Source organism: Lactuca serriola, chromosome 1 (assembly GCF_051521515.1).
Source record: "Lactuca serriola cultivar US96UC23 chromosome 1, Lser_US96UC23_V15, whole genome shotgun sequence".
Classification (NCBI taxonomy): Eukaryota; Viridiplantae; Streptophyta; class Magnoliopsida; order Asterales; family Asteraceae; genus Lactuca; species Lactuca serriola.
The window spans coordinates 104,969,149-104,983,879 of NC_136408.1; the positions used below are offsets into that span (position 1 = coordinate 104,969,149).

The window sequence follows — 14,731 nt, forward strand, 5'->3', positions numbered from 1 at the left end:
CACAAAGTCTGATACTTGTGAATTTTGTGTAAATTCATCACTCTATTGGTGATTTTGTGACGGAAACTACCTTCAGAAATGATGTTTTTTTGTCTAATAGTGCAACCCTTAAAAAAATTGTATAACCCCTGACTTTCTTTCTGAATCCGTCACTGATTCTTTTATTAGAATATATATATATATATATATATATATATATATATATATATATATATATATATATATATATATATATATATATATATATATATATATTAGTTGTTTGGTTTATTTTCCTAGAATATGCCCCAAAACACCAAAACAGAACTCTGTTCGAGACTACCTTAGCCTCCTCAAAACCATCATTTATGTATCATTATTCCTTACAACGAAAGTTCAACATTATAACTTTTGAGGGACATATTAGTATATTACACTTCTTCCTACGATTTTCACTATTTATTACGATTTTTTAAAACAGCATTTCATTTTGGCAAATTTGACACAAATGGTCCCTAAGTTTCAAGTAGTCTAACAATTTAAGTTTCAAACATGCTCCTTTCAACCCCTTCTCTCCATTTCTATTTCAGTTTAGGTTATTATGTTGTTTTCTTTGTTTTTAAAATTAAAATAATTAAATTAAATAATAAATAGAGTAAATTACTAAAATAGTCCTTATGGTTTGGTCAAAATTATAAGTTTGGTCCCTAATTTGTTTTTTGCACTCAGGTCGTCGTTGTAGTTTGATTTTGTTACGTTTTTCATCCCTTACATACATAAAGTTAGGGACTAAACGTGAAATTTGGACCAAACCATAGGGACAAAAACCGCAACAAAATCAAACCACATGGTCGATCCGAGCGCAAAAAATAGGTCAGGGACCAAACGTGTAATTTTGACCAAACCATAAGGATGGTTTTAGTAATTTACTCTAATAAAAATACAGAAATATTAACATACAAGAAAAAAGGAGATGTTACACATCTTTCTTTTCATCCCTGAAAAGTCACAAAGATTCTATCAAGTCCTGAATGAACGTCCAATACTCACCACCATACCCACATCAATATGAAAATATTTGACTTTGCCAATTGAAACCGAGATTCGTAGCTTGATAAACCATAAATTTTGCAACAAGAAAAACCAAATTTCCTACCAAAACTAAATCCCCCACTAAAGAGAGATCAAAATCAAACTAAAATTAAGACCAACATCTTGAGGGTTAGAATCAAACTTAACGGTGAGAAAATAGAGGATCAAGACACAAAAACACCTTCTGAGGTCCGACTTCCTTCCAGCATCAACACCACGTCCAACACCTCCCTTCGCCACCGCCTCTGTTCTCTATCCTTCCTTCAAAGTCGTCGTCCCCTAATCTTCACCTTGCGCAACTATTCATGTTCGAGGATGGCAACAATGGAGACCTTCCTCTAATTGCTTTGATTGTTGTTTGTTTTGTTGTATGTCACCCTCCCACGTTGACTTCGGCGCGATCGTTTTCTTTGTTTTTGCCCTAATTGCATAAGCATGTATGTTTTTCGTTCTTCATAAAATCGCTATTTCTTCATTTCTTTTCTCTTGGTTTTTGCTGAAATCGGTAATGATGCTTTGTACTGTTTCAAATATTGGTTTTTGTTGTTTTGTTCTTCAGAAAATCATGATTTTTCTGATGTTTTTTGTTGCTATCTTGTTGATTTGTTGATGAAGTTCACCATCTCATGCTTTATGTGATTATTTAATTTAATGTATGTGCAGATTCCACTTTTTTTATTCTGTTAGATCGCGAATTTGGTTGCAGTTAAGAAAGAAACACTTAATCAAATGTGGTGCTTATGTTTCAGATATGAATTGTAGTTTTATGAATTGTTATTCTTTTTTTGAGTTGTGTTCAGTTTGCAATTAGCTCTTGTTCTTCTCATTGTTGATTGCAATTTTTTTGTGTCAGGGCTGCCATAATTCAATGTTATTAATAGTTTAAAGCTTATTGATTTTGTGTTTGTAATTATTTATTATTAGTCTACACTTTGTAAAAGGGACTGGAAAAAGTGAAGAAAGAGCATATCAAGATTCATGTTGTTTAATATGTATGTTTTTCAAAGTTGTAAACATTGTAATCTTGATTACAATTAGGTTAGAGATGATTAAAATTTATGTGGAATTGTTTATATATATAAAGAGGAATTTAAAATGTAAAGTGTTTTGATTTTGAAATTGTTTATATACGTACTACTCATGGATTTTTATCAGTATATTTGTCCTCTATTAGCTGCCATAGCATTGTACTTCCTATTTCTACCTAATTAGAATAATTGGTCATAGTTTTTAAAGTACGATGTTTTAATAAGAAGTATAATGTTGTAATTAAAAGAAATGATACATAAGGGTAAAATAGTCATGTTTATTGTTCAGCACAATAATTCAGAGGTTCCAACCAAACAACATTCTAAAATTCAGATCTTAAAAATTCAGACCCTCTTTGCAATTCAGACCTCTTAAAAATTCAGATCCTGCCAAACAGCCCCTTAGTTTTCCAATTTCTTCCATAATGGAATTGAACTTACGAACTTGGTTCTGACTTCCAGCACGGTAAGCTAAAACTTTCAATTGTGAGTTACGAAACTTGTCATGGAAGTTGTTGACGAAATGTTGCAAACAATACCTGTAAAAATATTTTCAAATGTCATTTATAAATTAATCGTACCATAAAAGTGGTTAATGAAATAAAATAAATAATACCTGTGAAAACTATATGGCTCCAACTAGGGAGATCCTCGCTCAGTAACAACCTTAAGTATTCCACTATAACGATCATATATTAAACAAATGCCCTCTTGTTCTTTTACCATATTCTTCTTGACATGATTAAGAAACCAATGCCAACTACTATATTACTCATTCTCAACAACAGCAAATGCTAAAGGAAAATTTTGATTGTTACTATCAACTCCCAGTGCAATCATCATCTTTCCCTTATACTTGGCATATAAATGTGTTGCGTCAATGCTAATAACAGGTCGACAGTGCTTAAATCCATTGATAGATGGAGAAAAAGCCCAAAAAACACGTCTGAACTCCATTTGATCCACATCAATTGATCTCGTAGTGCACCATTCAACTATTGTTCCAGGATTAAAAAATTGGAGTGCAGTAAGAACTTTTGGTAAAATAATATAAGATTCCTCCCAATTTCCATATACTCATTCAATCGCCTTCTGCTTTCCTAACCAAACCTACCTGAATGAAGGAGTGTATCCTAATTTAACAATTATTTCGGCTCTCAAAGTAGGGACACTAATAGATGGTTGTTCCTTAATAAGGTGCTCTGTTTCTTGAGCTATCAAGCTTGCATCTAGATTTGGGTGGTCTTGAGTAATCCTATTTTGAAAACAAGTATGTGGACCTGTGTATCGTGTTATCTCAAAATACCCACTATGTTGGCGTTTACATGCACACAATTACCACTTACAACTAGTTTGTGAACATAACTTGCATCTTATCTTCCATATAGTTGGACATGTTTCGATAAACTCATATTGTCGGTGCTTTTTAATCGTGTAAAGCTTGATGGCTCTAATAAGTTCTTCCTTACTTTTAAAAGAGTTTTCTTTTAACTCTTGAATTAAATCATTTGTATTCTCAGATTGTGACATCATCCAATTGTCAACATTAGCCACATCTATTCCTTCTAAACTTGTAAAACTAGTTGGTACCTTAATGCCATCTCCCTTTATATTTGCATCTCCTTCATTATCATTTTCACTATGATATAAATTTTCTTGACCAATTTCTTCTTCTTCATTGTCCATGTCAAATCCACTATCCATTCCATTGTTCACAACGGCAAACTGAGAAATGATGTCTAAGTCCTCATTTTGAATCATGTGTGACACACCATTAGTATGAATCGTAGTCGGTGATAAAGTTGTGTCCCTTTCTTGTTCTATCTAAAAAGTTTCACGACATCTATAGTTAACATAAAAAAATCAATAAAAATAAAAGTAAAACTTAGCATTGTCGTGGAAGTAATGAAAAATAATTATGAAGATATCAAGTTTAGAGATGGAACAAAGATGATCCAAATCTATTCCTTATTTTTGTGTATGAATGTATAGAAACAGTGAGATAATAATAAGAAATAACTCAAAAACTTTACGTTGGTACGGTCTAAATGTGGTGTAAATACATTTTTTCTTTATTTGCAATTGGCCCCTAGACTATAGTAATGTTGGCCAATTTGAGTAGACTTTTAATTTTACGATCACACTTATCAACACTTTGAAAATTAATATAGAAGATTTTTATCAATACTTTGAAAATCAATATAGAAGATTAGTTTTCAATACTGTCTCTATGTAATTTTTAATGCCATTGACTTCAACTTTTAAGTATAGATGGAGACTAAACGCATCAAACATGATCTCAATGACATTGTCATCCGTAATTGAGAGAGGAATATATTTCCAACAACCGATGGATATCTGCATATTACTTTAATGCGCTTTTGTTGCTTATCAATCGACGTAGCAAAATGGATTTGATCGATGAGTTCATTGAATTGTATTCCGCATTGAACCTTGATAGCTTTATTTGGAGACTTGTTGTAAGTTATACCTTCTTCTCCGTCACAAAATTTTCCATCCCAATAACATAATAATGTAATAAATTTTGATGTCATGGCATTGAAAATCTATAAAAACAAAAGTATATATTTCAAAGGATTTAACATCATATTAATTAATATATAAAACACATGCATCGATTACAAAACTTACTACCCTAAAAAAGAACAGGTATTATAAAAATCACATAAGTTACTTTTGCAAGATCTAACACCCCGCTCCCGAGTTCAACTTAAAGAGAGAAAAGAAAGGAAATGGGAGGAAATGAGAGGAAAGCAAGAGAGAATGGTGCTCCCGAGTTTCATTAAAGGAAGGAAGTGGAAGGAAATGGAAGGAAAACTTTCCCTCCTACCTTTCCTCCCGATTTGGGAGGATTTGAAAAGAAAGAACAAAATGTTTAGCTTTCCTTCCATTTCTCTCCAACTCGGGAGCACAAATGACAATTTCTTTTTCCTTTCTTTTCTCTTCTTTTCTCTCCTTACTTTCTTTTCTTTTCTCTTCTTTTCTTTGCTATAACTCGGAAGTGGGGTGTTAAAGATATTATATAGAAAAAAAAAACTAAATACAAAAGCAATGAAACTCACGCACAGTAGCAACATGTTTGTAGTGATGAAAGAACCATTAACATACATTACAGTGGAGTAAAAGATATACAAGAAACCTATAACAATAAGGAAAAGACACATATTATGCAATAAAGCATTAACCAACAGAAGCCGATTAGAAGGACTTACCTAGGACCGGCAGACTTAGGGCGGTTGTAGGGTATTCCGGCGGTGGAAGAAGAGCCGTAGGCGGTTCTTGCGATGGAAGCACAGTGAAGACGAGTACAACGAAGAAGGAGGGAACGCGTGAGAGAAAATCGTGTGAAGGAAACGAAGGTTACTAGGTTTTTTTTTAATTAAAGTATAATTAGTTGCTAAATAAAGTTGAAACTACCTTTACTAGGTAAATAAAATTTTCGATAACTATGTTTATGTAAAAAAACTTGTCGGTGGGCAGTAAACCCTAAGTTCCCAAATTGTGTGGCATTTTAACGATGATAGGATAAACTACTTCTCGCTCTATGCCTATGTCGAAGTGATGATGGGTAAGTTTCTACTTCAAAAACCTCCTTGTGTTTGACTTTTTGAAAGTCGCAAGAGAAATCTTGATATCCTTTTGCTTGTTATATCAATTTTTTCAGAGATTATCTTTGAATTATGCCGTCTTTGATATCTTTTGTTCATTATAGTTAATCAATACGTTGACTCTGTTTAATTTTTTGGATTTTGGATGTCATTTATCACCTATTCATTGGAAACAGAGTCAAGAAACTCATTTTGAAAAGATTTATTATTTGCAGTTCGAGAGGTCATTGGACACTTGTTATTTTTGGAAGGAGCACGTATGCAGGGGTTAAGCTAGGTTTTGCATGTGTTCATGTAATTTCTTTACTTTTGAGTTGATTTAAGTTATGTTTTTCCAGGGGAAGCCATTGATGGAACTTGTAGCACAAGAGGTGACCCCCTTTAGGGTTTTAGGTATTCTATCACTACATACACGATGTCACTCTTCTAGAACTCTTAGTGTTATAGGTCTCCCTTTAGTACAATGTAATTGATTAGTTGCCTCAGTTTCTTGTAATGCATCTTAATTGACATTAATTTTGCTTTTGGAGATCTTATATTGCTCTAGGTTGGACACACTCTTACAACTATGGAATAAAATTATTACTAGACACTTTGTATATCCTATGAATTCATGTCCCTTTCTCTTCGTTATTTTATGGGCCTCTTTTAAACCATTATGTTGTTGAAGACATTTGGATAGTTGGATTATTACCAAAATGTAATATGTGACTCACATTTCCTTAAAAAAAATGCTAACAACCATTAACTATAAGTATTGCAAAGACAAAACCTTAAAAATGGGTCCCTGTGGTATTCAAAAAACTTTGGATAAGGTCTAAAACGTTTTTAACTTGCATGGAAGGTCTAAAATCAAAAATTTCCTATGATTTTAGTTCAAAAAATGTTGAAAGGACTATTTTGCCCTTCTCATTTTTATTTTGTATTTTTATATTTGTTTTAATACCTTATTAATTAGAAAACAAACAAAAGAAAAATTAAAAAAAATGTCGGGTCCAACCTACCCATAGGTTCTCTCTCTCTCTCTCTCTCTCTCTCTCTCTCTCTCTCTCTCTCTCTCTCTCTCTCTCTCTCTCTCTCTCTCTCTCTCTCTCTCTCTCTCTCTCCTAGATCTGAACCATAGATTGTAAAAATCAATTTCACTAATCTTTAAAAGTTGCATGAAGATACAAGCTTTATAATTCCCACCTCCAATTTTACACATGAACAAAAAGGTTATTATGCTTGAAGGTGGGTTTGCCCTTTCCAGATCTGAAACAAAGATGCATGGAGAATGTCAGATCTGAAACGAAAATCACATACAAAACTCTACTTGAAGAACACCGCCTAAAATGACGATGAGCTCCGATGAACACCACCTGGAACACACCCGATGAACATCACTTGGAACGATGACGAACTTAAGAGATCCACCATCGATGACGATTTGAAGTCAGGGGAGTAACAAGAGTGTCTTCCTCCTATTCCCTGGAGATCCATCCACAAACACCACCATTAACGTGGTTTGGTTGTAGCATCAACAAAAATCCAGAATTGTTTGTGGTTTGTGGTTTTCGTTTCCTACAAACATAACCCAAATTTATTGCTTCTTCTTCCATGGGGAAAGGTAGAATACCAGATCGGAATCCACACAACCCAAATAGATTACATCCGATTTCAAACCCAAATACATTGCTTCTTCTTCTTTTAGTTCCATCATCCATCAATTTATGTATGTTTATGTTAGCAGTTATTCCTAAAAAACCCATAAATTGATTTATGTGTGTTTATGTTAATAGTGTGTGTGTTCTCTGAGAGAGAGAGAGAGAGAGAGAGAGAGAGAGAGAGAGAGAGAGAGAGAGAGAGAGAGAGAGAGAGAGAGAGAGAGAGAGAGAGAGAGAGAGAGAGAGAGAGAGAGAGAGAGAGAGAGAGAGAGAGAGAGAGAGAGAGAGAGAGAGAGAGAGAGAGAGAGAGAGAGAGAGAGAGAGAGAGAGAGAGAGAGAGAGAGAGAGAGAGAGAGAGTATGTATCGGTAGTGGTGGGTGTGGACCCAATTCCCTCATTTTTAATTTTTAATTAATAGATTATAAAAGAAAATAAAAAAAAAATACAAAAAATGAAATGGAAAGGGCAAAACAGTCTTTTCAAGTCCTCCAGGGACTAAAACCAAAGGAAATTCTTGATTTTGGACCTTCCATGCAAGTTAAAAACGTTTTGGACCCTATCCAAAGTTTTTTGAATACCTCAGGGACCAATTTTATAGTTTTGTCTATTGCAAATAAAAGTGTTTATTTATAATGAGTAATGTTACCACTCCCAAACCTCCACTGATATTAAAAGGATATTAAGAAGAGTATTAGAAATGTCAAGTTGTTTAGTGTTTCTTATTGCTTAAGCTTTCAATTTTCCTTGAAATAACCAAGTCCCATTTTTGTTTCTCAATCTAATGACAGGAAAATATAAAAGGAGGTCTGTAGCTTGTGTTGGAGAAGACAGAATCAGTAACTTGCCAGATCACTTGATAGCCTCAGTCTTAGAGCGGGTCCCTGTTCAAGATGCTGTAAAAACAAGCATTATATCAAAAATATGGAGGTACAGATGGACCGAAATGAAGGCACTGGTTTTTAATAACCACTTCTCAAAAAAGATGGCAAAAAACAAAGCTTTTGGTCATAATGGGTTTATAAGGAGAAGCATTATATCTAAAAACTTGAGGTACATATTGACTGAACACAGGCGCTGGTTTTTGATAAACAGTTAAACAGATTTGCATAAAACGAAGCTTTTGGTCGTAATGGGTTTATAAGGATCATAAACCAAGTTTTGACCCTTCACAAGGGTCCTATCTTGAAATTTCATCTCATCTCCATATACCAGACATTTCTCTTGATAGCTTCCAAGAAGTCGATCAATGGATGCTACTCTTATCAAGAAACGGAGTCAAGGAGCTCAATCTTACCACTTCAATCTATGTTATGAACTTCCTTCGTATGTGTTTCTTTGTCTAGAATTGAAAAAGTTGAAACTGAAAAACTGTTTCTTTAAACCACCACTTAATTTTGAAGGATTTCTAAATCTTAAAGATCTTTTTCTCCGACGTATTGACTTTGGGGCTAACTTGTGTGGAGCTAAGATCAACCTACCACAACTTAAGCAGTTGTCCCTTCATAAGTGCACAAACGTTTACAATTTCAATATTAAGCTTACAAAACTGCAAAATTTGACTGTCATTGCTTGTCCTGATGCCATGTTGACCACAATGTTAAGTAACATGACCAGAATTAAATGTTTTTTCGTCGATGCTCAGTTTCTTAAGGTATAATTTTCAAAAGGAATTTGCACAAAAGATATATTTTTCATGTAGTTTAGGCAAGTTAAAATCTAACTTTCACCTCATAGATTTTTACTGCAGAAAATATTCCAAAGTGGTTTCCGCATCCGGTTAATAGTTTAAAGCGTATGTGGTTCCGAAAATTTCAACATGGTGACGTGGATCAACTTAATGGTGCTCTTTGTTTGCTTCAGAAGTCACCAAATCTAAAGACACTGGGGATGCCCTTGGAAATGGTAAAGTAACAAGTGCTAAAATTATATAATTATTTTACTTATATAATGCAAGACTTGGGAGCTAAACTTCGGTTGCATTGTTGTGTTGTTTCAGGAGAGCCTCGAGTGGATGTGGGACCTGCTTCAAATTATTTGGAATCCCCAAACTGTTTGGACTGTACATTGGATCGATTGCAAACTGTTGAGATAAGATATTTAGAAGGATCAAAACCAGAATTGCTTTGTATAAAGCTTCTTCTTGCTCATTCCCCTTCTCTTCAGAAGTTTAACCTTAGACCAAGTGAAGCTTCTGATATTCAAAAACGACTTGACATTACGATGGATATTATGCAGTTCCCTCGAGCCTCAACAAAAGCAAAAATGTTCTACTTGAATCCCGATCTGTAATTCTGTAATGAGGAATGTTCAGCTATATTGCAATGTAGCTTTATACTTACATCCTTATTGTTCTTTTGTTTTTATTTCTCTTAGTGATTTTGATTAAAATGCAAAGTATGGATTCTTTTGCTTTATACTTTGGATCGCTATATTACCCCTTTAGGCAACATGCTGATTTCAGCATTGCAAATGGCCACGGCCTTTGCAGTTTGCACGTCTACCTTGCATGTATTTTAAAGCGGTATTGATTTGGGGATGATAGGAATAGGATTAATGGTATGTTTATTTTTTTATGATATTTTAAAATAGGTACACTTGCATTTGTTGAATGTGAAATCTTGTATTGTGTTTCTAGAATTTATTGGCTAAAAGAAAAACCTATTTCACTTCTTTATCGTTTATAGAAAAATGTTTTATTTTTATATAGAATTCCATCTTACTTTTATAAATCATATCTAGAGATGACAAAAAGTGACCTAATCCGTCAATTTAACTTGAACCCAATCCAAATTTAGCATGTTATGTTCAGATCTTTAACCTGTTTACGTAATTACATAACTTTTTAACCCATTAAACTCTTTTAATCAATCGGGTAGAGTCAAGGATCATACACGCAAAGAATTGAAAGTTGAAACTCTATAAACCAACCACTTTAAAATAAAATATATATATATATATATATATATATATATATATATATATATATATATATATATATATATATATATATATATATATATATATAAAATAAATTAATAACTGAAGCTATGACTTCTATAAAGTACATGGACCTTTATGTAAATTTGTCTATATTTAATTTAGGGAGTGGTTTAATTTACGAATCATTATGCGGTAAATTATAGCTCCAAAACCCTTCTCGTTACATATAAAACGTGGATGATCCCTCGAATCCTCGTTTCAGTTTCATCTCAGAATTTTGAGATTTCAACACGAAGATAAACTACTAGATCGATCGCTCTGAGTGAAGGGTATCTTCAAGTCATGAGTAAGTTTCTACTTCAAGTCATGAGTAAATTAAATATCCTCCTACAAGTTCTTCCTACTTATCCTACTACCATGACAAGCCGATGAAAATATTATTAAGGAAAATTAAATGTGGCACATGTCATATTTGATATACTTTGTTTGAATTCTGTTGTTTATGATCTCTTTTGTACATTCCAGTTGAATACGGTAAACTCTGTTTGTATAATTCCTTTGTCAATTTTCACATATCCGTTTAAAAACATAAATCTGTCAGCAAGTATGAAGGGGTTAAGCTAGGGTTTTCCATTTATTATATGGTCATGTAATTGCGGAAATTAGCAATGGACCTTACTCTCGATACCAATGTGGCAATATAGTTCATTATTCGCCCCTAATAGCAAAGTACTTATATTTCCATTTATTTACCAACAAAGAGCCATAAACTTGGAAAATGCTTACAAGAGTATAAGTTTCATGTTGCATAATGTTATCATTGTTAGTTTATATACGTTTTTACTGTTTTGTATAGTATATGGACCCCTTTTCTAATATATATATATATATATATATATATATATATATATATATATATATATATATATATAAAGGCTCCTAATCAAGGAGGCTTTTACTACAATTAACAAACATCAATGAAAATATGCAAGTGCATTGTTACTATGGGTAAGGTATTATAAATACATTACTGTTATATCTATAGAAATATAAGTATATTGCTGTTGTGAACAAAAACAGAGTACATTATACAAATTTCAGGTTATGCATTTTTATTGTATGTACCAGACTGTATTATGTTTCTATTATTGGTAAATGTAAGTAAAACTTAGTCCATGTCTCTTATTCATTCCAATTTCTTTGAAATAACTTAGTCATGTGACCTGTGAGTCACGTTTCCTTAAAAATGCTTACAACCATTAAATCATAAGTATTGTGAATGAGACATTGTGTTTCTCATGAGCCATGCTAGTATGCTACCACACCAAAAATCTTCATTGATAATGAAAGGATATTAAGAAGAGTATTTGAAAGGTCAAATTTCTCCATGATTCATATAAGATATCTTTTTATATTGATATAACTTGGTCTCTTTTGTGAATCTAATAACAGGTAGAAGTAAAAGGAGGGCTGTCAGTTGTGGTGAGGAAGATAAAATCAGTAACTTGCCAGAACACTTGATAGACTCGATCTTAGAGCCGCTCCCGATTGAAGAGGCTGTAAGGACAAGCATTTTATCAAAAAAGTGGAGGCACAGATGGACCACAATAAGGGCACTGGTTTTTGATAAATATTTCTCCAATAAATTTGCAAAAAATGAAGCTTTTGGTCATAATAGGTTTATAAGTATCATAAACCAAGTCTTGTTCCTTCACAATGGTCCTATCTTGAAATTTCATCTCCATATACCATACATATTTGTGAATAGCTTCCAAGCAATTGGTCAATGGATGTCATTCTTATCAAGAAATGGTGTCAAGGAACTCATCCTAACTAATTCAAGTCGGTATTATAAACTGCCTTCTTATGTGTTTTCTTGTCTGGATTTGACAAAGTTGAAACTGGAAAACTGTCTCTATAAGCCGCCACTTGAGTTTAATGGATTTCTCAATCTTGAAGAACTCCGTCTGGAGGAGGTAGATTTTGGGACTAGCTTGTGTGGAAATAAGATCAACCTACCACAGCTTAAGAAGTTGTCCCTTTTTACCTGCAAAAATGTTTACAGTTTCAACATTAAGGCTAGAAAACAGCGGCAGTTGACTATCGTTGCTTGTCCTGATGCCTTGTTGCTCGGGTTAATGGACAGTCCATGTCTTACTTCGGTTTTCATTTCTTCACAGAATTACACACAGGATTTTGTAGGAGTTGAAAAAATGAATTTGGCCACAATGTTGAGTAACTTGCCCAGACTTGAAAACTTTTTCACCGACAGTAATTTTCTTATGGTAAACTTTTTATGCTTAACCTTTGCTCTTCCCCAATTGTAGTTTGCCGAAAGGGGTCCTACATTTCACGTCTTATGTAAATAATACTAATGTTTACGGGGTAAGTTAAATTATCAAAATCTAACTTTCATCTCACAGTCTTTGGTTGCAGAAACGATTCCTAAATTGCTTCCACGTGCGATTAGTAGTTTAAAGCATTTGTGGTTGCTCCGTTTTCAACTTGGTGATTTGGAACAACTTCATGCTGCTCTTTGTTTGCTTCGAAACTCACCGAATCTTGCAAAACTGACTGTTACACACTCTATGGTAAAGTGAAGAGTGTTATATATATATATAAAACAAGAGTTGGATGCTAAACTGTGGTTGCATCTTTATGTTTTCTTTTCAGGAGCTGCAAGTTGACGTGGGACTTGCTTTAAATCATTTGGAATCCCCAAACTGCTTGGATTGTACATTGGATCAGTTGCAAACTGTTGAGATGACACGTGTAGAAGGATCAAAACCGGAACTGCTTTTTATAAAGCTTCTTCTTGCTCATTCGCCTTCTCTCGACAAGTTGACCATTACACCAAGTCAGAGAACTGATGCTCAAAAAAGATTTGATATTGCAAAAGATGTTATGTGGTTCCCTCGTGCCTCACCAAAAGCAAAAATATTGTACTTGAACCTGGAGACATAATTTTGTAAGGATGTTCAACCACATTGCAATTTAGCTCTATAATTCCGTCATTATAAGTATATTTAGGTTATCTTTTATTTCTTTTTATTCCTCTTGTCTTACTTGCCTTGGTATGATTTTGATAACAATGGCAAGTAAGACGGATTGTTTTTCTATAAAGTTTCTTCTTTATAATTAAGTGTGTACCTACTCGTAGTTAATTTTTGCTTCTGTATGGTGTGTGTTAATACTTGTAAATAATTTTGTGCATGAAGAAGAGACCAACGATTTTTCTTTATACTTTCTTCTTTATAATTATGTACCTATTCCTATTGCATTAATGATGCTTGGTTGAGATTGGAAAATATTATCATCCATAAACTCCCAATGGTTTAAAAAATTATACATATAAATATGCATCCCCCCCCCCCCCCCCCCCCCCCTAAAATTACTTTTTTCTACATAGTATTAAGGATGGCAAAAAACCCCATACCCAACGGGGAACCCGAAACCCGCACCCGTTTTGACTGGGGAATCCCCAAGTTGACCGGGGATGGGGATGGGGATACCCTTAATCCCCGACCTTGGACCCGCCCCCGACATATTCGTATATAAAAATAATACAGAACATATATTTATAGTACAATTTATAATACATAAAATTTAATCTAAGTAAGCTAACTCATTAGTAATTACTTGATTAAAATTATATTTTTACTTTTTCTTTTATCTAATTTAAACTCGTGTATATTTCTTTTTCCTCTTTGGTTGATCTATTTTACCTAAAATATCAATCTGATAATTTTTTTCTACTTGATTTTTTATGTATGTATTTAAATTTGGTAGAAAATTTATTTATATTTTTCATGCAATTTATGAGTACTTATATATTTTATAAAATCTTTAAACTTATGCTGGTAAAATTGAAATTTAGAGTTTTTTCTTACATAAAAGTTTGCATATTAGAAGAGAAGAAGAAATCTCCGTTTCCCCGTTGGGGATCCCCACTCCCCGTTGGGGGTGGGGATGGGGGTTTATTCATATTCCCCTATGGGGATGGAGATGGGGATGAGGATTGGATTGAGGACTTGGGGATGGGGATGGGGATTGGGGTCCCCTGTGTTCCCCGCCCCCGTTGCCATCTCTACATAGTATGCCTCTAACGTTTTAAAATTCTGGATTTGCCCTTGATCCTTAACCTCCATAACCTTATCTATCACTAAGATTGAAAAGATAAAAACCTTTTTTATATTACATTACTTGATTATATTGTTAAATTGTCTAGCCAAATCATTTAAGGTCATTCACATTGTACAAAAAATAAAAAATTACTAGTTATCTGTCAAGAATCATATGAGTTTTGCGTAGAACCTTGTTATAATATAATTTAATATGTATGAAAAAAATGAATAATGCACAGGGACCATTATGTAGTTTGTCTATATTTAATTTAGGCACCGGTTTAATTTAGGGATTG

The 14,731-nt window shown here is 33.5% G+C and overlaps 1 protein-coding gene and 1 pseudogene across 1 annotated transcript; both read left to right on the plus strand.

Annotated features, from left to right (window-relative positions):
- The first annotated feature begins 8,152 nt into the window (after positions 1-8,152).
- LOC145059789 (F-box/FBD/LRR-repeat protein At1g13570-like) lies at positions 8,153-9,282 on the plus strand (annotated as a pseudogene).
- Positions 9,283-9,318: 36 nt separating this feature from the next.
- Positions 9,319-13,275, plus strand: LOC145059798 (F-box/FBD/LRR-repeat protein At1g13570-like). The gene is made up of 6 exons (XM_079007584.1): positions 9,319-9,656; positions 9,815-9,879; positions 9,961-10,047; positions 11,764-12,596; positions 12,735-12,902; positions 12,985-13,275. The coding sequence occupies exons 1-6, from the start codon at positions 9,319-9,321 to the stop codon at positions 13,273-13,275; spliced, it is 1,782 nt and encodes a 593-aa protein (XP_078863710.1).
- The last annotated feature ends 1,456 nt before the right edge of the window (positions 13,276-14,731 follow it).